The sequence below is a fragment of the Limanda limanda genome, chromosome 18, assembly GCF_963576545.1.
Source record: "Limanda limanda chromosome 18, fLimLim1.1, whole genome shotgun sequence".
NCBI lineage: Eukaryota > Metazoa > Chordata > Actinopteri > Pleuronectiformes > Pleuronectidae > Limanda > Limanda limanda.
Genome location: NC_083653.1, coordinates 8,293,355 through 8,317,888, shown reverse-complemented (window position 1 = coordinate 8,317,888; position 24,534 = coordinate 8,293,355). Strand labels below are relative to the sequence as shown.

Below are 24,534 nucleotides of genomic sequence, written 5' to 3'. Positions count from 1 at the left end.
GCTGAATGAAGCCCACCAGGGATTTGTGTCTTTGACCTGAAGTTGTTGACCCACAGCTGGAAAAAAGAACAGTATTTTTGTGATGTTCGAGTGTTCACAGGCTGAATTTACAAATCTTTGCTCCCTCATACTTCACCTTGGGAGACAGAGGTGGTTATCAGAATGTTTTGGTGTCTTTATCCTCCGTGTGGAAAAGAGAGACGGAGGATGAGACGCGCTTTGTTTGCTTAAATAAGGTGTTGAGTGGGCAACACTTGAGCATCAGAGCTAACAGTAATCGTATACGGGCTACATTACAGTCAGTGTGTGTTTTGTCACATCAGTTTATCATAAACTGCATAAATGGAGGCTGATTTACCTTCTCACTGAAAAAAAAAAAAATACAATCAACCAGTAATCGTGGCCCAATGCCATGCAAAATGATTGTGCACCTAATCCATTCACAAAGAGCTTTGATGAAAACCCCTATGAGAGTAAGTCTGTGACAGTTTATGTGGAAGAATTTAACACGATTTTTAAACTGACTCATAACCTGATCTCAACTGCTCGCCCATTGAAGTGTTAAAGACTGTTTAAAACTAACAAAATTAACTTGTTTTAAAACAATGATGGAGTCATGAGAACGGACAGTTTATACACATGAAAACAGATTGTGACTCCGTAAGAGAAGTGAAATCAAATTTCTCCATAATTGTTGACATTGACCAACAAAGAAAGAGTTTCGAGGTATAGTGAACCAAACATAGACAGTGGTGGAATGTAACAAAGTACATTTACTTCATTGCTCTACTTGAGTACATGATCAGTACTTTACTCTAAGTAGATTTAATTACGTGTACTTTCCCATTTAAACCCATCCTACATTAGCAAATATCTGTGTTCATTTACATTCACTGAAGTAAAATTGACATGTGCCATGAAGGTTTTTAATACAGAGAGAGATTATAATACAGAGATTTTTGTGACTTCTGCAGGAGGCCATGCCAGAAAACTATGACTTTATATTCACAAATTAGTCATCGCCTATAAACCTCAGAGTAGCTGTTCGATAAACCCACTGTGGCTACCAAATCATCGTTCGTCAAAAAACTGAACACACACACACACAAATCATGAATAACAAAAAGAAATCCAGACCTCAACATGACTCAATCCTTCATTTTTTCCCCCTGAGCTCTTGGTCGTTATAATGTGTGAACTTGTTGGTTGACTTCTTTAGAGCTCAGGAGGGAATAAGGCAGGAATGTTGCAGCATGAGGCTGAACCGAGGCTTGTTGATGTTCGAGGGGTTAAAATCATGACATAAACCTTTTCCTCTGACCTTCTGTGATGAAGAAATGAGGATTGTAAGCCGATAAGTGGCCTTCATATCATTTTATGTACTCCTGCGTTTAAGCAACATGTGAATGGAGTTTTTTTCACCCCAGCCGCCCTGCAGTAGTCTTTGTCTCTCTGAATATCTGCATCTGTGTTTGGCAAATAATCATGCAGCAGAGGAGTTAGAGGTAACAGGGATATGTTGGAACAAAAAAAGGGTTAAAAAAGGCCTGTTGGCAATAAATGCTCCAGGAAACGGCAAAAAACACTTGTCTCTGCACTTGTTACCTTGAGTTCGGTACATTTCATATTTGATGGAGGAGTAGGGGGGATGCTCTTCATGTTGTTTCTGAATCTGGCCTTCCGTTTCTCATTTTGTGAAAACTCATTCTTGTTAAATGACTGTTTTGCTGTTCTTTGACAAGGTCACGGCCTTCCTGCCGCCTGAATGCCTTCGTATTTTCCTGCTGCCCTCTGTGCTCCTCCTCCGCTCCTCTGCATTCCCCTCGCAGTGCGTCCCCCCAGATACCAAGCGGCTAATATCTCTTTGGCTGTGGCAATATTAAGAAACTGTTAGTTAGGACTTAAAGTTGTTACGCAACCCCCCACAAGCAACACCAGCAACACTCTAAGCTGTCAGTTAGTTAACTGGCTGAAGGTCAGGCTTAGATTATGCACCTCTCAACCCCGGAGCGATGAATGTGATGCTTTGTTGAACGAGGAGTAAACATATGCCCCTGGGAATTAGCAGACACACACACACACACACACACACACACACACACACACACACACACACACACACACACACATACACACACACACGCATGCACCCTCTTGCACAGAGCATATGCAGAGTGAATGGGGCTTATTATACACCTGTGAGTGGGGTCAAAGTCTGTCAATCCCTGGCTTATGGTATTATGATAGATTATAGAATCACTCTCTAATGGCAGTCATTCAGTTTGTAATCTCGGCAGCTCGATGCAGAAGCACTCAGCGTTCCAGCTATGGCTCTGTAGCAAATAAGGCCCTCTCCTCATTCATCCCTCACTTCCCCCCTCTCACAAAGGTCTTATGACAAGTCAGCTGTTGGTGACATCACAGATGCTGGATCATATGTCAGAAACCTTCGCTGCCTGACTTGCATCCCGAGGCCACTTGAGGCCAAAAGAGCGGCGCGGCCCCCCCCCCTGGGGGGATGAGGCCGGGGTTGAGGCTGCCAACAGGCCGGAAAGGTGTGTGAGTGGGGGGAGGGGGGGCACTCTTCAGGGCAGGAACATCTGACCCATGTGTGGGTTTGTTTGTGTGCCTGTCTTGCCATCAGCTTGAGAAGACATTTATCATTTGTTTTGAAGAGCGTGCTTGAATGACAAAGTCCAGCTTCTGTGCACGTGGGTCATTAGATTTCTGCTTTTGATCAGCACATACATAAATCTGCACGTGTTTAAAACGGCTCTGAAATGCCACATTTCACTGACATTAAGTTGGTGGAACCAGGGCAGTGTTTTGATAACGAGGCAGTAGTGCCACCTAAAGTCAGTGTCTGAAAATGACATTAAAGACGGTTCAGAAACATGTCACCATCTTTTGGCTCTAAAGTAAAGCTGATTGTTTCAATTGAACATTAAAGTCCCTACATGTTGTCATGGCAACTGTTTCATTTCAAAATAAAAAAATATATTATAAAAAAGGAAAGTATCCCACCAGAATTCTCACCACACTCACACGAGCAGCCTGGAAAAACACAAAAAAACACCCCATGCTCGGTTTTGTTAACGAGTGTGAATGTGTCGCCCTCGGGATGGAGACTTCTATCGACTCGTTTAATTGTTATTATTTTCAGAAGTTGTACAAGATATCATTAACTGACTGGGAATCTTCACAGACATATAACAATAACCATTATAATAAGAGATATTATTATCATTTTTAGTAGTAGTCGTAGAAGTAGTGAGAAGTAGCAGCAGTGTAAAAGTAATGGTGGTAATCAGGTGTTTGTATATTTTTGCCTTTTTTTTTCATCCTATGTGAATAATGGATTTTATTTCAAGACTTGTAACTTGAAACCCTGTAACAGTTACCCAGAGGGGTCGAGACATTCATAGTTGCCACTAGATGTCAGCACCAGGTTATGATAAAACACTGTGATATCAGCCCCTCTGCCCTTCCTTGGTATCTCCCTATGGTTTCTCCTCGCCTATTTTTATGTTGAATAAAAACCATACATAAAAACCAGAGCTCTCCTAAAACTCCACATACAAGAATTATTCTGTGTCGAGTATTTTATAGTGTATACTTTGCATGCTTGCATGACTCCAATTGTGTAAAAACTAATCACAATGACATATAGTTTAAATATATAGTTTTAAGATCTTTTTCCTCTGTGTCTCATTCCCTATATTTGTTTTTTTCGTAGTCAAGTAAATAAATAGATGGAATTCGGGATTTAGAACATAACATCCAAACCACAGCTGCTGTTGTAAAGTACAGATTTTGTAGTTTTAAAGTCTTTGCTCATGACAAGTCGTTTTTACTGCAATGACTGTGGAATTTCCGAGCTGCATTTGAAGGCAGCACTCGTCCCTAATTTACATGTGTCGCCATAGCAACACGTAAACAAACCATCTGCTGCGTTCAGTGCATAGGCCTTATGTCAAAGATGGACGTAGCTTCCAGCTCCAAAACAGTGAATTCCTCAATTTCAGAGGCAAGTATTATTAACACTGCACTTTTTACTGTGTGACCATGATGAAATCAATTGAGATTGTATTGATTAAAACTACTCAACAGTGTACGAGCTGTTGCTTAGACGTCACTACCTCCACCAAGGAGCTTATGTTTTCACCCCTGTTTCTTTTTCTTTTGTTGGTTGGTTGGAGACAATGTGTTTTTCAACCTTAGGATGATATTTGGAGATGATGTTTCTGAGTGTTCTTGTATGATTACAATACTGTGCATGTTGCCGCTGCAACCTTTTTTTTGTCAGTAGAGCTAAATATTGGATACAGAATACTTAAAGGAGCACTTAACAGTTGAATGAATGAATACAAATGAATTCCCTTGCGGTTTTTATCTATTTATTTTTTATCTATGTTTAAAAACAGCTAGTAAACATTTTGAACCTTCAGGGCCTCCACACATGAGGCTGATGAAGACCCAAGCTCAAATCGTGCCACAGATTTGTAAAGGCAGCTGCCGCGATTTGAGTTGATTGAGCTGTCAGTTGCCACTGCTGTTTATGATTTATTCCCTGAGACTTATACTTAGTTTATGAATGTTTACCAGCGTGTTACTGTTCTGTGCAACAAGAATAATTGATCTGTATTGCTTCTCCTTTATTGTGAAACACGCTTGTTTATGTGGCTGATTTCCTCAAAGGCAAGCTGCCTATAAACAGTGTGGCATCACAGGCACGTCGCAACAAAGGCACCTATAGTATTTTACTGACTTGCCCTCACAGTTAGATGAAATCAGCTTTGCCACAGCTCGAATAGAAATGGCCCTCTTTTCTGTTTGGTAGATGGGTACTCAGAGGATGATCAGCATGCAGAGGGATTTAACAGCAGCAGTGACCAACATCCAAACTGCTGCTGATGCCAGAGAGTCAACGCGAAGGAAGGAGCTGCAAGAAGCTCGACAAATTAGGTAATTTCTCCTGAGGATTTTACGTTTAATTTCTTAAAGGTCCAGTGTGTAAGATTTAGGTGAAACTGATCTATAGGAAGAAGTTCAACCTAGAATGGGCCCTTTATATTCAAATACTCATATATTAACATCTCATCTTGTTTGCCACTGTGTTTTTTCCTCCTGGCTCAGACTGGAGTTGCTGGAAAATAATGTGAGGTCCAGTCAGCATAAAGCTGAGGAGATTTTTGCAGTGTTGTCGTCAGCGAAGGAGAAGGTGATCCCACAGGAGCTGCAGGAAGCACTGACCAGCCAGCAGAATATATGCACTCTTGTATTAGAAGACAAGGATAAACTCATAAATGACCTGCAAAAGGTAACTCTGTCTGTCTGTCCATCAAAATACAAAGGAGTCATACGTTCTGGTGTTGTTTGCCCTCTTTGACCTTGATCACTTTCCATATGTCACCTGAGCAGGAGCTGAAGGTTTCAGACGATCGCTTTGTGAAGGACTTGAGGAGAATGGCAGAGGAGCTGGACCTGATGAAGGAGAGGATGGAGGACCAGATCAAAACCCTGACCGAAGCCTACAGGGAGGAGATGTCCGGGGTTGAGGTAAAGGACCAGATCTGGCTCTGGGTCATTCCCATCAGCTTTAGCTCTACTTTGTGTTTAGGGCTAACATGCATATGTACCTAGACGTTCTAACTTTTTTTGTTGTTGTTGTTGTCGGCAGAGCTTTTGTCTGCAGGAAATTGAAGTTTTAGTCACAAAAGACAAGTCTGAGTGGGAAAAACACATGAAGGATCTCTGGGACCAAGAGGTCAGGATAACACACACACACACGCTCACGTGCACACACACACACACACACACGTACACACACACACACACACACGTACACACACACACACACACACACCCACACACACACACACACCATATCTTATGTCTTACAAATCTCAATTTTGTATCTAATGGAAACTAATCTGTTTCAGCTTGAGAGGTTGGAGCAGAGAAAGGAGAAAGTGGTGGAGTATGAAGCCAAAATTCACCGTCTGATGTTGGACAATATGGACAAGGAGAGCATCATCAAGCTAGAGCAGGATGCTAATTTTCAGGTTTGCACAAACATCAAGATTCATCCATCTTAAAGGTTCAGTGTGGAACATGTAGGGACATCTAGTGGTGAAGTTGCATGTTGCAGTTCACCTCACCTATCCCTCTCTCCTTTAAATTGAAAATGCAGCAGTGGTAGTGACTCTGATTTCACTTTTAAATGTTTCACCATTTGCCATTTCCCCTCGCGTCCCATTCATGGCGCTGCAGGCTCTGGATATAGAGAATCAGAAGATGAAGGCCTCCACCATGATCATGAATCTCCAACAAATAAAGCAAAAGAATAACGTAGAAGTACACAATTTCAACCTGAGCCAGATGTATGAAAGGATCAGCAGGTAAAGCAGATGCTCTCACACAAATACACGCACACACGGGAATGGTACCCAGTTGAACGCATTACTCCGCCAAGGCCCAACAGTCCTCATCAAGCTGCACCAAATTACATATTCATAGATATATTAAAAAAATTTAAAAACATGCCATATCTCTCAATGTTGAAAAGAAAAGTTGTAGATATACCCCTTTGTCCAGATCCACGGTGGAATTTTTGTAGTTACAACAAAAATACAGAAGGTCCTTAGCGGAGGTAACAGTTAAAGTCAAGATTCGATTCCCTCTGGGTTTCTACCAACGACTTTGTGTTTCAGTCTGCAGGTGGAGATAAAAAAACTCGTCATCAAATTCTCGAATCAGGCGAAGTACTTACGTGACACGAGCCATCATTTGAAAAAAGACTACAAACGCATCCTCGAGCAGCATGAACGAGTACAGAAGAAAATCAAGTGAGTCTGAATCATCCTGGAACGTGGACATGTTGTACGATCGCTTGCTTCTCTTTTACCTGAATCCTTTTCACTTTTCTCTCCACCTCCACCTCTCACACAGACACTTTGCAGTCGCTGATGCCGGGAAGTTTAAAGAGATGTGGCGCATGGTGGAAGCAGAGATTGCCCTACTAGTGGAAAAGGCTTTGGCCACCGACTCGGAGATCTGTGTGAAGCATCTGGGCCTAGACTGGGATCGACCTGAGCTGCCCTTCAGAGAGCTCCCTGGGCCCATCTGGTCTAAGAAACAAACCAACACAGACCCACGCACCCAGCTGGCTCAAACCGAGCAGGCCTCACAGGGCAGCCAGGGGGCGGAGGACACGTCGGACGGGGCGAGCTCGGAGGCTGAGAGCACGGCCGGGGACGAGGAAGGGATCGATGCTGGGTTGGAAGAGGAGACGCTGGTGGCAGTGAGCCACCTGCTGTGCAATGCAACGGTGAGCGATAACAGGAGAGGATTTGTCTGCTGTATGCAAAAATGATATTCAACAAATAGTAGTTCATTTCTGTCCATCAGTTAAATGCGATCAGAACTACTCATATCTTCCTGTTCCCTACTCTGGAGTCTCCTCTGGTTGCTTAGTAACCTCATGGTGACAATACATTACCTATTGTGTAGTAAGTGAAAGAGTGAGTGGTTTTAATCGTCCAATCTCAGCAGCAGCATAAAGGAAAAACAATAATATGAAAGTACCACATTATAACCACAAGTTTCTCTTCCTCCTGTGCCAGGGTCTGATTCAGGAGAACATCCTGATGCTGCTGACTCCCCTGGAGGAGGACGTACAGATGGCTATGAAGCTGGGCTGCTGCCTCTATGTGAGTTCATGTCCAGTTCTCTTTCTGCTGATCCCCCACATGAACTCACCATCAGCACGTCCCCTGGACCACCAGACAGCAGCTGTGGGGGTGAAATCCTAAACAACCTGACATGTTGTTTCTCTCTTTCAGGCCTTGGGACTCGCTGATAAGGATTTTCCCAAGTTGGCTCATTTCCTCTTAAAGTACAGACAAGAGCAGAGCGAGGTGAGCGGTGCAGCGGATGGATTCCATTGAGGAGGTCTGCTTGTTCAAACTATGGCCTTGAGTCTGAACCAAAATCGTTTTAACAGTTACAATTTGTGTCCTTCGTGCCTGCAGGATGGTAGTGGTGAGCTGAGTGAATCCAGTGACCAGGAGGAGGCGCTCATCATCAATTCTAACCAAGTCCTGATTGCTCTTAAAGGTTTCCTCCAGCAGCACAAGGGGTCCAGGTACAACACACACACACACACACACACACACACACACACACCACTTATTTATGAGCATTGAATAACTCTGCTTCTTCAAGCAAATAGAGACAACACTGTGTTTGCTATCTAGACTGTGTGTGTGAGAGTCATAGTTAAGGTCAGGGCCGGGTCTAGGCAGGGGCAAGAGGGGGCCTGGCCCCCTCAAATAAATGTTGTGCCCCCTCAAACTAAATCCCAATTTATAATAATAATAATATAATAAAGCACAATGCCCCCTCAAGATTTGTGGCTGCCCCCTCATACATGCCTGTCTAGACCCTGGTTAAGGTCGTTCTTTATTAATATGTGACGGTTCCCTGTGTGTTCTAAGGGAGAACTTAGACCAATCACAGTCCAGTGTTCTGCAAACAGAACCCAGGGACCGTACAGCGGACAGAGTTTACTGGGAAAGTTTGAGCAACATCATCCCTGAGGACAAAGTCAGACTCTGGGAGGCGGCAGAGGAGTCGCTACAGCAGCACCTGTGAGTAACACACACACTCTCACTCACTCTCTCTCTCACACACACACACACACACACACACACACACACACACACACACACACACACACACACACACACACACACACACACACACACACACACACACACACACACACAGGCAGGCAGAAGACAAACCTCAATCAGTGCTCAGAATTTTTGTTTTTCTTCCGTCCATCCAGGGTGGTGCTCACGGAGATTTCTGAGCTTGACACTGAGAAAGAGAGTCTGGAGCAGGAGAACACGGAGCTGCGGCTGCTGCTGCAACGATCCCTCAACTCATGAGTACGTGTGTGTTTGTGTTTATGTGTTTTACACAATGAGGGCAAAGATTCACAACATTCCAGAGTAACAGTAAAGAAGCACATAACAGCAGTGTAGCGTAATGTAATGTAGGTAACAGTGCAGTGTTTTCTGTCATGACAGTTTGTTTTGAAGCTGACAGGATTTCATTAATTGATTAGATGATCAACAGAACATCAATAATTGTATCAACCAAACTGTTTAGGTCTGATTTGATGATACAAGCTACAAGATTGAAAGAGTTTAAATAATCCTTAGAAGTAGATCTTTGAAGCATCATCCATCTGATTGCATTTTATTCTCTTGTAGGTCAGAAGTGCAGGTTCACCAGGAGTTTCTATGAACATGTGCATGAACTCATCAGTATTTGTAAAACGACTATGTTTAAAATAAAGAAGAAATAAAAACCTATTAAATATTGTTGTGCTTGCAGCCCTGGAGGATAAATTGTGTTACATATAAGAATTCCTGTGAGAGGAAGGGAATGAATTAGTACAGAAACCTACAGCGACCACGCGTGTGTGTGTGTATCAGGACAGTGTCAGTTTCATCCAGCAGCGTTGAAGAGTTTGTGGCTGAGCTCCGAGGGCAGAGAGAAGAAGAAAAGAGCCAGGACCGCACACCGCGATGCACACGGGTCTCATGGGACTCAGCAGCCACGCCGCGCTGCCACTGGGATGACTGCACAGAGAGACTCAAAGACATGAAGCAGCAAATCCAAACACGACCAGAGAACACACGAATCAAAGAAAACTAGAAATGACACTGAAATATGGGAAGTGGGTGAAACAAAATACTGACAGAAGTTGAAATTGTCTAAATATATAACCTGGAAGAAGTTGAAGCGTCAAATGATGATTAAATAAGAAGAAAAAAACAACCTGTTGGAGGTGAAAGCAGCGAAACTGTCATTTGAAGAGTAAAATATGAAAAACTTGATCTCAAACCCGTTGTCCTTGGAATCCAGTTTATTTCCAATTGTCAAAACAGACAAAAAATAAATAACACACACCTTTGAACAGCTATATCATACATTACACAAAATTCATCATAAAAACAGGCAAGTTTAGTGCAACCGATAACTCTGTACCGGTGGAACACAAAATCACAAACAGAGATTGCAACACAAATTAAGTCAAGCACAGGCAATTTTTTAAAAATGGGATTAAAGGACACTGCAAACAATGTCATCTCATACGTAGACAGGGCCGGAGTTTCCAGAGTCAACCCTGAGCCACTTTCCCACTCAAGTGCACTTTGATCATATTTCCATTTTCACTTTATCTGAAGTTTTCACACAGTAGAGGTGGTGATTTGGTTTGTATCAGGCTGGAGTGAAGAGCCATGGCAACACACACAACCTCTGGTCGGTTATCAAAATGATGCATGCACGTCGACAAACAATGTACTTCTACATTTAGGTAGAAACCCCGTATTAGTATTTGTTGCATTTGATTTGCTTTAAATTTGTCGTATTGTCCTGGGAGGATTTTATCACAAAGCACAGGGCATTCTGGGAGAATCGGCTGAACTCTGCTTGTACAGTCCAGGTGTTAAATAAATGGAATTAAATAAATTGTTCTTGAAATATTTGCAAAAGCCGCTCAACCAAAGTTTTCTTAATTGCTTTGATGCAAGTGCTTCAATATCAACAGTTGAACTAAACCAGGTAGAAAGCTCACTCATCGCTTCGTTATTAGTTTTTCATTTGGAAGTCATCTTGTTCCGTGTCTCGTTGAACTTCATTAGGAAAATAGACATCTTTAATTTTTGTTTCTTCATTATTATTTTTGAAGTGTGCAAAGACTGCAAGAGCTATAATAGTTTTTTAAAAAACAGCAAGACCTTGTTTCAGGACCCACATTTAGCCTTTATAAGTTTAATCTAAACATTAAAAGTCTATAACAGTATAATGTACATTTAAGTGTTTGTGTGCAAACATGAGTGGACATTGACGACATAATAAAACAGATAAAATATGTCTTTACAAGAGAAATAATGTACATTTTTTACTTAAAATGTCCTTATATGTTCTTAAACTACATTATAACGTGTAAACTGTTTAACAAAAGTTTATATAGTTCTCATAAAGACTAAATATGGGCACTCAAACCAAAGTGTTAACAATAAATACTTGTCCCCTATTAACCTATATCAATAGCCGAAACTGTAGCGGTAATGGGAAATGTTACAGCATCACTTGTAATGTACGTCCATGCATTTGCCTGACCACGAACCCAACACTCGAATTCAGCTTAATAAATAAATAAATAAATAAGTAAATAATTAAATTAAAAGATGTATAAACGGATAAAGGAACATTCTTTGTCAGGTGACGTTGAAAACAGGAAGTTTCTGGTCAGATCAGGGGTTAATTTGTGTCATGTGACTGTGACCGTGGTCAGTTCAAAGATGGCGTGGAGATGCTGAAGCGTTATGTCGCTGTCGAAAGGGTGAGAGAGTGTTAGCGCTTCTCGTGACTTCCAGGAGGGGGCGCCGTCTTCAGAGCGGATCAGAGGAGAAATAATAGACAGGATGACCAGAGTGCCTTTCTATCTGAGACGGAGACAAGCTCCTCGTACTCCCTCAGTGCTCCCCCCCCACCACCACCACCACCCCCTCATTCCTCGCCCCACCCGCCCCTCCACCCGCCCCCCCCGGTCCTCCCAGCAGCCCTCTCAGGCCCCCAGCAGCTTCTTGACAAGGTAGCCCGGCATGCTGTAGAGGAAGAGGCCCAGCATGATGAGCAGCAGCAGGGCCACCACGATCTTGATGATCAGCCACTTGTAGCGGTTGCACACCAGGTAGCGGATGGCTTTCAGCGGGCTCAGGAACCACAGGAAGGTGGTGTCTGGGCGGCTGGAGGGAAGGGGGGGGGGGGGTGTGAGGGTTTGGTGGAGGTTAAAGAGGAGGAGAGTGGCCAATGTGGTGCAGGCATGGGGGGGTGTAGGACAGGGAGAGAGGAATGGGATGAGTATAAGAGAGAGGGAGAGAGAGAGAAAGCTCACATTAGTGGTTAGCACGCCACGTTGCATTTGTGAGTCAGCTTGAACGCCACATGCTCACGTTTCCCAGGACGCAGAGATCACATCACAGAGGAGAAACTTCACATTAGAAACAAGTGCACAATGAGAGTGTTGATCAAATGGATGAATGATTGACCAACAGCTCCAAACAGTTCCCAGGCCTCGACATTTCATTGTCAATAACACAACAAATATTTTGGTTCATTTTGTGGGTCTAGTTTATTTCCCATTAATCTCTTAAGATGTGTCCTTGGAAAGAATCGTATAATCTGGTAAGTATTCTATTCAGATAGGCTGAGATGAATATGTCTCCAAACAACACAAATAAATCAGAATAAAAAAGGAATACAGTCACTTAATAAGTGATAAATATTCACTGGGGTTTAAATCCAGTGATTTATTTGATCTTTTATCTGAATTATAACTATTTTCCTATCATTAGAGACAAATTAGAAGAGTCTTTCCAAGAAAATGTCAAGAAATTATTGGGAAATATCATTCTCAAAATGTTATTCTGGTTATAATCATATTTAAAATATGAAATATAACCTGTTCATGCTCCTGTAGGATTTTAACTATAAGGAGGGTCTGGACAGTTGGTCACTTATGGGATGTGTGATGGCAATTTGTGGTGAATGACATCTGCAAGACACGACACAGAGGAGATGATTCTACAGCTACGACAGCGGAGGAGAGAGAAGAAAGACACAATACAAAGAGAGAGAGAGAGAGAGAGAGAGAGAGAGAGAGTTTGGCGGCACAGAGGAGAAGGTGCCACAGGTAGGACCGGAGAATCCAGGAAGCGAGGGGTCAAATAGAGAAGCAGAGAGAGCGAGGAGGGGAGGGAGGCTACCAGCGCGTCAGGCCCCCAGCATCTTCTTCACCAGGTAGCCAGGGACAGAGTAGAGGAAGAGGGCCAGCATGAGCAGCAGCAGCATCAGCCCCAGGGCCTTGAGGATCAGCCAGCGGTAGTTGTGCCAGATGAAGTAACGAATGGACTTCAGGGGAGTCAGAAACCACATTAGACTGGTGTCCGGGCGACTTTTTCACAAAGGAGGGAGCGCAGGAGGAGAGGAATGCAGGTGTGAGGGCAAAAAACGGGGAGAAAGGGGCCAACAAGGAGGAGGAGTCACACAGAGAGGAGGAGGGGAGGTACGAGAGGAGGGGGAGAGACAGAGGGAGACAGTTGAAGAGATGGTCGGAGGAGAAAGAGTGAAAGTGTAACACTGACTGAGCAGAAAGAAGTGTCGCGATCGAACGAGACCAAATCGAACTGTATCGAGTCAGGACTGATTTTGATAACTCTGCTTTTTGCACTGTACGAATGATTCAAGTCTTAATGTCTGTGCCTGATTCTGATCCACACAACCCTGGTCAGGGCTCAATCGTGACCTAACACATGCAGTCGTATGAGAGTTTGTGACAGACTGATTCTAAATGTGTTGTTTTCTCATCAAATATGCGTCGGTATCTTACTTTGGTTTCTCCAGTGGATCCGGCTCATTTCGGCCAAGGCCCACAGGACTTTTCTCTGCTTCTTCCGCAGTCACCAGGTGAAGCTCGGCTTCAACTTTACCCTGAAACGACAGCGATGACGTTAATCACAGGCATCTTTTCCCTCACCCAGTTTCCCCAGGGTGGGAACCAAAGAGGAACCGTTCTGCCTGGTAGGAGTCAGCGTAACAACAAACCGATTTTAACGCTGTTACTTTGAGGGAAAGTTGTTGCTTTAAGGTCTTTCTGTGAAGTTATAGTTTGTAGTTAATCTAAAAATGTCCTTTGCGATGTTTTCATTTGAAGGATTTTAATAGAAAACTAGAAGTTGTCAGTATTTTACAGGAAAAGAATGAAAACAATAAACATTATTTGAAGTAACAGAAAGAATTTAGCTCGGAACAACTGGGTAAAGATACACACGGTACTGTTTTAGAACGTTTCAGGTGTGGACAGAAATACTTGCATTGAATTTACTGTTATTAGTGTTTTAGTCGTGTATTTTGTGCATCATGATCTCGTTGATTCCTTCTTTACCGACATTCTTCTTGATTCGGCTGATTTTACTTCAATTCTTCTTTAACTTTTTTTTTTTTTACAGAGATTCATAAGCGTTTATAATTATCTCATGACGCACCGTCAGCTCCATCTCATCGTTCTCATCACGGGCCACGAACGGCCACCAGCCTTTCACCCTCTTCTGTTTGAAGATGGAGATGGTGGGAAGCTCGTGCTCATTTCGGATCATGTCCAGCGAGCACTGCTTGGCTGTCTTGGCGCCGCGGGGGAACCGGTTCAAGTCCAGCTCGATTGCACCTGGAGAGTGGTGATGAATGAAGCAGTCAGACGGTAAGAGCGATGCTACTTTCTCTATAGTTCAGCAGATGGAAAACTCTGCTGACAACAAGCAGTAGAAGACAGAGGAGGTGCAACTGCTCCCATCAGTCCTCACCCAGGAAGTCATCTGCAGAGAAGTGGTCGGCGTCCCACACCTGCAGCGTGAGGCGAGGAGGGATCTTGTATTCGGTCTCGTCCCAGGAGAACATGGACTCTTTCTTAGAGATGACGATCTTCTCCTCGGCCATGAGGTAATCGAAGGGGTAGACGAAGCGCCAGTTGAAGTTGCCCTCGCCGGTCAGCGAGTGATAGTGCACGTCTGTGTCCTGCTTGTCCTCCTGCTGCCCCTTCAGCCACCTGCGGGTCACCGAGTCACAGAGGTCAGAGCTGGACTTTGGGATCGGGGATTGTTCAAACGAGATTAAAATCTTCAGTCATGCACTTATAATGTCTGCTATGTATTAAATTGCACTGGTCTGTCAGTTGCTGTGTATTAATTTGATTAATTTAATAGAACAAGAGAGATGATGCTAAAAGGTCAAAATCAAAACACATCATGTGACTTTCCAACAGCCAATCAGATTAATAAATGTGTGTGGGTGTGATATTATGATAAATGAACTTGAACAAGACATCAAATCTGATTAGATGTTGGAGCGTCACACGATTTTTTTAAGCCATGCACACACAAAGCTTGCTGAAATGTCATAAGCGCAATTGATCCGATAAAAGGCTACGAGGTTAGTTCCACTGGAAAAATTGCACTAATGTTGTTTTATTTTTCTCATCATCTGAAAAAATATATATTTAGATATATATATTTTATTTTCTATTTAAAATTTTTGATATTCTATTTTATTCTATTTTATACTATTTCTATTTTATTTTTTTGATTGTTATTACTTGAGCATTGCTTAAAGAGAGCCTGTGACTCATGTATTTCATTGCCAGCGACTGCTTCATGTTATCTCTGCATTTGACAATAAAAATCTTGAATCTTCATCAACAGTGGCGTGAGGCTGCCAAGAGCAGGAGGAAAGCTACACTCTCAGTTCTCAAATCGTCAAAACTGACTAAAGATAATCGTCAGCCTGAAATCAATACTGGAAAAATGTGAAAGAATATGCCATGGTTTGGAAATTGAACCCCAGCTCTTCCACCTTTACCGCTGGACGTTGTGGATCAGCCGCGATAAATCTACAGCACATTTGATTCCTAAAATACTCAATGTCATCCTTCTCCAGGCGTTTAGGGTGGTTTGAAGACGCCACCCTGTTTGCTACAGTAACGTCCGAGGTGACACATCCACAGGTGACACCACGTGAGCTGAGGGAAGAGTGAGTCTGGTTACGAGATGCAGGAGTGAAGTGGCCCCATGAAAATATACCAACGTCATTACCTTCAAATAATAATCACATACCCAGGCTGCAGAAGGACAGTGTCGTTCAAAACACTGGAGCTCTGTCATACAGGCATGCATGTCGTTCAGTGTTCTTCCATGCAATCAGTTTTTTTTAATTTACAACATCTGACAAAACATATGTTTTTAAAGTATTTGTCTGGTAGCAACTGCAGTACAGGACCAAACCACAAGGCTTATTTCATCACCTCCGCGGATGAGCTTTCTCTCACTTTCTTTAACAGCGTGAGATAGGGTGTATTTCCACATTCTTGGATCCTGATGAAAACAATCAGGAAAGTTTAAGGGACTGATTTTGGGGAATTTGGTGGAGCTCAATTGAATTTGAGGGGAGTGTTGGGCCTTGGCGGAGATATAATTTATTAAATGTGGTATTACATGTGATCTTTTTTACATCAACAGTGGATTATAGGACTCATTGTGATGTGAACACGTGCTGCTGGTAGAGATGAACCCACAGACTCAGTTTCCCTTTCCTTCATGGAGCTTCCCTCAAGAGTTACGGAGCAAAATGGAGTGAAAATTGGGACTAAAATGGATCAGCACCACCAGAAACACAACTCAAAAGTGAATGCTGATTTTCTCTGTATCTGCTAGATGTGTTAAGATTTTCACCTTATCTAGTTTTTAAAGGTGAAACTATGGATGATGCATTTTTGACATTTACACTAAAGTTCTTGGGAATAATTCATGGATCTTGATGAAAACAATCGTCTTATCTTTAAGTCTGTGGAATTTGATGCAGTTTGATTTAGGGAACATGTTGGGCCTTGGTGTGCGACTAACTGACTTCCATTCTAGCTCTGGTGATTTGGTTAGATCAGACTTGTTAGTCAGAGTTCTTAAAATGTGTGGTTTATGTGGTTTGGTCCTTACTGTGCAAATTTTCCATTCGTCGTTAGATTACAGCGTGCTGATGGGAGAGTGTGAGACAAGCCGGGTAGCGTGCGACGTGACGAGGTAAACCAGGGGAGAAGATTATAAAGAAATGATTGAAGGGCTTCAGGGGGAGGGAAAGAAGGGAGGTAGTAATACGAGCCATGCGATGGGATCGTGTGTTTACCCCCTGACATAGATGTCAGACATCTTCTCTCCTGTCATGAAAGAGTCGTCCTCTAGAACTACGTCATCAGTGTTCCAAATAACAAGTCGAAGCTCAAAGCTGGACACCAGCAGAGCATTGACCAGAGAAGAGAGAGAGGACGACAGACACAGACAGACAGACGAGGACACACCACAAACACGCACACAGAAAAAATGGAAAACAAACAAAAAAATGGTTAACAGCAAAAAAAAAATCCACACACAGCTCACACCCACGGGACGAGGCTTGGCTGCCGCGACCCGCTGTACCTACCCCCGGACAAATATGTCACTGGACTTTTCCCCAGTGAAGTAATCATCGTCCTCCAGTATTACTTCGTCTGAATTCCAAATAATCACCCTGAGCTCATATCTGGTAAGGGGGGGAGGAAGGACACATACACACATATATAATTGGACTAACTGAATATTGACAGTAAATGAAAAAAGCTAGGTCGTCAAACAGACTCACCATAATTCAAACTGGGGATAAAACTACAATTTCTGTTGGAAAAACTACAGAAATGTACACACTTTGAGGTGTAGTTAACAGATTTCTCATTTAAAATGCACTGATTTGTGCTTCTCTCATTGTCAGAACACTGGTTTGCTCCTGACATTTGCTTCCGCTGTACCTCTTTGGTTTCCGTGGCGCTATGTCAATCGCAGGTCCAGGAGCCGGCATGTCCATAGGAAACATATCGACCCACATCTCAATACGGCCCTGTAGAAACACACAGAAAACCACACAGAGTAATCCTGGCTTTAATCTTTTTTACGACCAGCGTGCTTCTCCCCTACCTGTTCGATGCCGGGCTTGTCCGGGTTCAGCAGCGGTCTGGTCTCCACGTGCTCGGGGACGAGTTTGCAGCCCATTCTCGGGATCTCCTCCCAGTGGTTCAGCACCGTCAGGGCCAAATGCTCCTCGGTCTGCTTCTTCAAACCTGAGGGATCAATACCAATGGGGGAGGAGGAGGAGGAGGAGGAGGAAGGAGAGAAACAGAAATCAAAACATCCAAATACTCGAATGGAAAACTCTAGGGAGAAAACTAACAAAGAATATGTGAAACGTAATGTTTGCATTTCCCAAAAAGTTGAAATGAAGCCTCCACGGTGTAGACACCAGCTGATTTGCTTTGTTGCCAGTTGTTTACTAATACTGTAAATTTACTCACAAGACAAATTGGAAACACACTCTGGAATCAAAGACTGCAAATAATTCTTGGTCTCACCGGTACATCATTAATTTGAGAGTAAAACAGTGATATGTGTAAGTATAATGCATGCAGCCGTACCATTCTCATTTTCTATCTCCGTTGGTCCCGTGAATATTCGACTCGCCACCTTGACTTTGCCTCCAGGTCCGTAATGAGGTCCATCGATCTTGCCGTCCTTACAGAGCTTGGCCAGGATCTGACTGGGCTTCAGAGGGTCCCGCCACACATTGTATCCGTGGCTAACATCAATACATAACAAGGATGTTACTGAGTCTCAGTGGTCAGAAATTGATTTTTATACTAATATCCATAATAATCCAAGGACAATCTCAAGCCTTGTTTACGGAAAACTCCCACACAAATGTCCACTTCATGGTTATACAAAATGCTAAGACAAGTGTTCCAAGAAACTAAAGAAAATGTGTAAAATGGGATTTTTTTTCTCCTATGATTTGCTTTTATTTCTTATCTTTGTATTTGCTGTGTGTTAAATTATGATCCCTTTAAAAGACATGAGACACACTGATGCTCACAGAGAGAAGTTGGATGAAATGCCGCAGGTGGCTCTGTATTTGCTGTAGAAACGATTCTCCAGGTCGATTTTCGTCTCTCCGATCAGGTCGTCGGTGCCGACCAGGTCCCAGTCGTACACAGACACCGTCAGCATGGACTCCATGGGGAAGGTGGCCTCGATGTCAAATGATCTGAACAGGGATAAATGGAAGGAGTGATGGATGAACAAAGTGAGAGGAGAATTCAAACATGAAGGAATCAGACTCTGGTTTCAAAACACTGCTGCACAGAAATGACAAAACTTGACAACACAGAGAGACAAATAGCGTTTTGTCCACTCACTTGCCAAACACAGGATTGAGCTGTTTGGAGATGTAGTTCTCTTTGTCTTTGACCTCTGACTTGCCCAGTTTGATGACAACGTACGGATCAGCCTTCCCATTGATATCAGCAGGATGAAGATCTGTAGCCTGAGGAGAAAAACAGGATTAAACAAAAAAACTGAAAAGAGAGAATATTTACCTGATTCCATAAATGAGGAAATATATTTTGGATCTAACTGTTAAATATTGATATACGGCTACTCACCCTGACCACGTAGACGCGGACGAGGACGTTGATTGGATCGTTATGTGGAATGCTCTGGAACATTCCCATGTTAGGATCGTATCCTGCCTCTCTGGTGATCTCCTCCGACAGAGGCAGCTTGTACATGCACAGGGATCCCTGGGTCGGTGGAAACAACAGACTGAGATTAGAACTTCTCCACAGTCTGTCGGTCTGAGACCTTCCTTTATCTTCTTACTGTTCTCTCACCTTGAATCTGCCCACAATCCTGTCGTCGTCCAGAGCTTGCTCGTCGTCGTCCCCGGCTTTTCCTCTGTACAGGTTGAAAGTGTGAAGCCAGTCTTCAAAGTTGCCGTACTCACTCTCCAGCTCCTTGTTGTAAACCTGCAAGAGACATCAAGCACAAAGAGTGTGTGAATGCGTCTGCGTGTGCTGGTAGGATTGAAGTATGTGAAGTTTGAGAGAAGGACACTCGCCATCAGCTCGTCCACTCTCGCTTTCACTGGTCGTTTCTCGGTCCCGTCCGCAGCCTGACTCCTCTTCTTGTCCTTGGAGCTCTTCTTGTCTCTGCTCTTCTCTTTGGTCTTGGAGCCTTTCAGAAGAGGGTCATCGGGTTTGATTTCTGATTGGACGGGTGGGTGAGTGGGGATGGACGTGGACAAAGTAGGGTTGGAGTCATGAGGAATGGCAGCAGGGTCGCACACGTCACTACACACGTCACTACACACGTCACTTCACATGAAAGCTGACAGGTTGGTCAGAGGTGTTACAGCCTCCTGGGTATCATTTTAGAAATTAAGTCAAAAACAAAACTGAACCAAAAACCTTGAGTGAAATTCTCGTTGAATCTATCTAAAACATGTGAAATGTTTTAATAAACCATCACTGCATGTGACAAAGATTGTCACTGAGATGACATCCTGCCACAAACTAATGTCGAACCACCTTCTCAGTATCTCGCAGTCTATGCTACAGTTTACAACTGAATTTAATCATGTTTATTCTGATGCTACAAGAAGCGCCTTCAAAGGAGTTTTATAATTGCCGTCCAACAGTAAATTATTGATGCTTTCTAGTAATAAAAGTGATGTTAGTGCAGAAGATTAATTCAGTGATTCTGTGTCAGCCAACTTTCATGTGTAATGCAGAGCTGGGAGGTGATGCTAATGAGGAAATGGTCATGAATGTGATAGTCTCGTAGTCCAATGTCCAAAGTGTGAATAAAAGATGGACTTATGGGATGACGGAGACGAAGAACAGGAAGCACATACGAAGCCTCTGGGTGCTCTTTGCTAGATCTCACAAAGAGCCACGACTGAAATCACCATTTCTTCCATGCACCATGAACAGCCAAGGACACCTTAGACTTGGTGGTAGAAATACAACTGTTAGCTTTCTTTTCCCTGATGCATCTGATATTGAGAATAAATACTTCTGCTGACTTTGTCCATCTCCAAAAAAAAGATTCCTACCCTCTTCCACCCCTGCAAGATTTCCCTCACTGTCACAATCCTTTGGCTGACCTAGGTTTAACTACTAATATTTTCAACTCAAAAGACATAACAATGATAAGAATAACGATTCATATAATTCTGGATTATGTTCACGTGCTGAATCCCAGTTTAAGATCCAATACCGGCAACATATCCCTGTCTGACCTCCTTCACACTGCCACCTCCACCCGCTCCCTCAGATCCTCCTCTTCCATCCATCTAACTGTCCCCTCTGCCCGGCTTACCACCATGGGGAGCAGAGCTTTCAGCCGCTCTGCTCCCAAACTCTGGAACTCACTCCCACCTGACATCCGAAACATTGACTCCTTCCCTCAGTTCAAATCCTCTCTCAAAACCCACCTTTTCAGGATTGCATTCTCACTGTAGTTGCCATGCTGTTTTTACTTGCACTTTTAATTTTAATTGTTTTGTTATTTGTTTGCTCCTGTTTTAAATTGTAAAGCGTCCTTATGTGACATGAAAGGCGCTGTGAAATAAAATGTATTATTATTATTATTATTATAACAGACATCCAAGCAGCAGACATAGAGGCGCACTGTCGGACGGCCTGTTGGATTCACTGGAGTTCAGTACCTGCCCCCTCTGCTGCTATCTCCAGGTCCTCTCTCTCCTCCGCCTCCGCCTGAGCCGCCTCCTGAGCTCTGAGGGTCTGCAAAACCAAACGTGAATAAAAATGTTAAATTATGAAATAACCTCACGAGCCAGGTCAGTCCTGTGAGATTAGACGAGGGCAGACACACCTCCTTCAGCGTCTCTATCGAGGCAAAATATTTGGACCACCAGTCCAGCACGCTCTCATCCGTCTCTTCCTCTTCCTCGACTCCTCCCTTCTTTTTCTTCTTCTTCTTCTTCTTCTCTTTGTCGATCTCCTCCTCGGTCTGTTAAAAAACACTCAAGTGTTGTTCTCGCTGAGCCATCAGAGGGCACATTGCCAAATTTCTATAGGAGCGATTACTCACCATGTCAACTTTTACAACAGCATCAGACATCTATGATAGGGGACATTACATAAAACAACACAAAGGTTAATACACCCGCTGGACGATGTAGGTAGGATTAGCACACGTTAAGAGGACTGGACATAAAGCAGTGCTACAACTTCCAACATTTACATATAAACACACAGTTTATCATAGAAATGAACAGGCAGTGCTTTACTATAAATGATCTGAAAGACAAGCTTACGGCGTCCAACTTGACGACTGTGTTTCTGGCCAGAGGTTCCCCGTCCATGTTGACGAGCATGTCACCTGCGGGGCGAGAGAAGGTGCGGGAGGAAACGCTGGGTGAGGAGCGAGGCTGCGAGCCGCCATTTGCAAGGACCATGTAGCCGTTCATTAGCTTAGCTGGAGATGAGGCCGCAGGGCAGAGGCGGCAAAAGGTGGAAGCAGCAGAGGGCAGAGCCAAGGACATGCAAGAGAAGGAGAAGATGGAGAGAGGCAGAAAAAAGTGGAAAAGCAAGCAGAGAAATCAGCAAAGTTAATAAAGAATGAAAGTCCATTCTTTAGTGAGCAGAGAACTGGATCAGAAGGATTTAAATGTGATTCTTAAAAGTTTGTTTTAACCTTCCCTGACAAACAGGATCCTGTGACTGTCGAAACCTTTCTGGAGCCTGGTCCAACTGGCATTTCAAAAAAGGTTAAAGCAAAATCTAAAAATGTATCTGAAAAAGAATTCATTCCTCTATTCACCAACCGTATTTGTTTTTATTTTAAGATTAAAAAGTCAAATTCATTTAGCTTTGGTCAAATAAATAGCCAATAGACAAATGGCAAAAACAACAGTGAAAAAGTATTAAATAAAGATACTGTAAGTGTTAGTTGAACCCAAACCCTGAAGGTAAAGTTGCTTTTGGAAATGTCTATAAAATCTGTCAAATTCATTTGGTAGTTGCTTGTTTTTCATCTGGCATAAGAAACAAAGAAAGTGATTACTGAAGGCAACCGTCATTAAATATTCGATGTGTTTGTTCAGGAGGAAAAGGGAAACTCCAGCTGTGAAAACAACAACAGATTCTCCTGGCTAACTCGTATTTGTTCGGTTGAATGTCAGCACCTGCAGTGGCCCAGTTGTTGGAGCTCTTGTCTGGGGCGCTGTAGATGAAGCGTCTCAGGCTGCTGACAGCGTGCGAGCCCACCAGGATGTATCGGCCAAACGCTCGGCAGTCCACCACCCGGATGTTGAGAGGGGGGTGCAGGAGCTCATTCTCTGGAAGGTCCTGAGGACGAAGACAGTAACAGCTAAGAAGTCAGAACCTTCCAAGTAAAGTAAAGATAAACTGATGAATTTCAAGTCGAGTTTCATGGACGTGGATGCAAATCTAAAATGGAACTTTTCAATAATCTAAACATGACAGTTACTCACCACCTCAAACCATTTGACCAAAGTGCTGAAGTTGGGGTTTTTCTTGTAGTTCTGGATCAGGGCAGATTGAACACCTCTACCTGCACATTCTATATCCACACGAGGCCGATCCACCTGAGCCAAATTAATCCTCTTAAGGTCCCTTAACCCCCAGAACAAAACCTGAACAACAGAAAAACACAGGAGTCCAGCGGTGATGAAAGATCATCTTCAGAGATAAAAAAACGTAAGAGTCGGTGGATTAAATTCTCACTTCAATGCGGTAGCGGCTCAAGATGGGTCTGATGCCCAGCGGCACAGGAAGAATGGGCCCATGCTCTGAGTCTGTCGGGCCCTCAAGGGGAGGGAGGTCAGCTCTGCCTCCTCGACCAATCTGTATCAGAAAGAGTGAGGGCGATATAAACCAGGCACCGGGTTGAAGCAGATAGAAGAGACATGTATTGTGATGTGTATGTTTGTACGATGCACTGTGGTATGTGCACCGTACCAAATATCTTCCCCACAGTTCCAATAATTTGTATTCATTTTGTTTTTGCTCAATGTGACAACTTTGAAAAGGTGCAGAGAGAGTACAAGTTAATTTCAGAGTTAGAAATTAGAGAGAATAAAGACTGCAGTACAAACACTTGCGACCCAGTAGCCAAAGATGTGATGGGATGAAAAGAGAAAATGGAAAAAGCACCTTTATTTGAGGTACAGCAAAGTTATGGACAGCGATGAGAGCTCGCCTGATCTCCTCCGCATCGAAAGGAATCTGTAGGCAGCAGGAGGAGGCACAGGAAGGAAATTGTAAAGGCGAAAGAAGGAAGAATTAGTGTGTTAGTGGATGGAAAGGGATGAGGGGGATGGAGGAAATGTACAGTGAGAATAAATAGCAAGCGAAGAGGATTATGTCAAACTGGTTACGGCAAAGAGCAAGAAATAAGTTATAGATGGAGAGAAAAAGATTGCAAGACAAAACAAGGAAGGCCCTATTTTGTTTTTTTGCATGCTACACACCATTATGAAAAGCACGCCCCATTGTTAATTGACCTTTCTATGAAGTAGTGAAATGCATCTCTTAAGGAAATGCCCTCTTTGTGTGCATGCATATGCAAAGAAAGTCGATCATTTGTGCATGTTTATTGATGTGAGTTCTTTCTTACTGTACCTGCAGCAGTTCGAAGGCAGCCAGGAGCTCCCCGGCTGTGTGGTTCCCTCTGTAGACCTGGTAGTACTCCAGCTGCGGCGGGAACCTCGGCGGGCCGTAGTACTCGTCACACATCTTGATGGTGGGCTTCGCAAACGTCCTACCTATGAACTCTGCCTTGCCCTGAACACCACATCGTGACAGGGGGGGCAGTCGAGACAGTCAGGGGGCACAAGGGATGGGAGTTAGACATGAGTGCTCGAGGTGCTGGGTGCACAGTGGCCACTTGGTGTCAGTGTTGGTCAGATTGGTCGAAGTGCAGTTTAACAAATCATGTTTGTGAATCCAAAAAATCGAATCTCAATGTCAAACTAACCAATTCATTGGGTGAATATTAC

The 24,534-nt window shown here is 43.4% G+C and overlaps 2 protein-coding genes across 2 annotated transcripts in view; one reads left to right on the top strand and one right to left on the bottom strand.

The window, feature by feature from the left end:
* Positions 1–4,840: 4,840 nt before the first annotated feature.
* On the top strand, positions 4,841–9,351 carry drc1 (dynein regulatory complex subunit 1 homolog (Chlamydomonas)). Its single transcript, XM_061092030.1, has 14 exons — positions 4,841–4,965; positions 5,137–5,320; positions 5,422–5,559; positions 5,681–5,767; positions 5,943–6,065; positions 6,274–6,401; positions 6,714–6,848; positions 6,952–7,330; positions 7,626–7,712; positions 7,845–7,931; positions 8,034–8,146; positions 8,499–8,651; positions 8,852–8,954; positions 9,282–9,351. The coding sequence occupies exons 1-13, from the start codon at positions 4,841–4,843 to the stop codon at positions 8,952–8,954; spliced, it is 1,842 nt and encodes a 613-aa protein (XP_060948013.1). The 3' UTR covers positions 9,282–9,351.
* Positions 9,352–12,858: 3,507 nt separating this feature from the next.
* The window catches only part of otofa (otoferlin a), a 66,268-nt gene continuing 54,592 nt past the window's right edge, over positions 12,859–24,534 (bottom strand). The window contains exons 26-46 of the mRNA XM_061091552.1: positions 24,158–24,319; positions 23,261–23,380; positions 23,008–23,169; positions 22,699–22,861; positions 21,829–21,893; positions 21,603–21,632; positions 21,384–21,515; positions 21,217–21,292; positions 19,606–19,751; positions 19,379–19,513; positions 19,151–19,288; positions 18,905–19,032; positions 18,583–18,753; positions 18,128–18,288; positions 17,634–17,776; positions 17,468–17,556; positions 17,107–17,205; positions 14,445–14,686; positions 14,130–14,308; positions 13,475–13,575; positions 12,859–13,039 (exon numbers count right to left, since the gene is read on the bottom strand). Coding sequence (XP_060947535.1) covers positions 12,859–13,039; positions 13,475–13,575; positions 14,130–14,308; positions 14,445–14,686; positions 17,107–17,205; positions 17,468–17,556; positions 17,634–17,776; positions 18,128–18,288; positions 18,583–18,753; positions 18,905–19,032; positions 19,151–19,288; positions 19,379–19,513; positions 19,606–19,751; positions 21,217–21,292; positions 21,384–21,515; positions 21,603–21,632; positions 21,829–21,893; positions 22,699–22,861; positions 23,008–23,169; positions 23,261–23,380; positions 24,158–24,319 — 2,823 coding nt within the window. The remainder of the gene's footprint in view (positions 13,040–13,474; positions 13,576–14,129; positions 14,309–14,444; positions 14,687–17,106; positions 17,206–17,467; positions 17,557–17,633; positions 17,777–18,127; positions 18,289–18,582; positions 18,754–18,904; positions 19,033–19,150; positions 19,289–19,378; positions 19,514–19,605; positions 19,752–21,216; positions 21,293–21,383; positions 21,516–21,602; positions 21,633–21,828; positions 21,894–22,698; positions 22,862–23,007; positions 23,170–23,260; positions 23,381–24,157; positions 24,320–24,534) is intronic.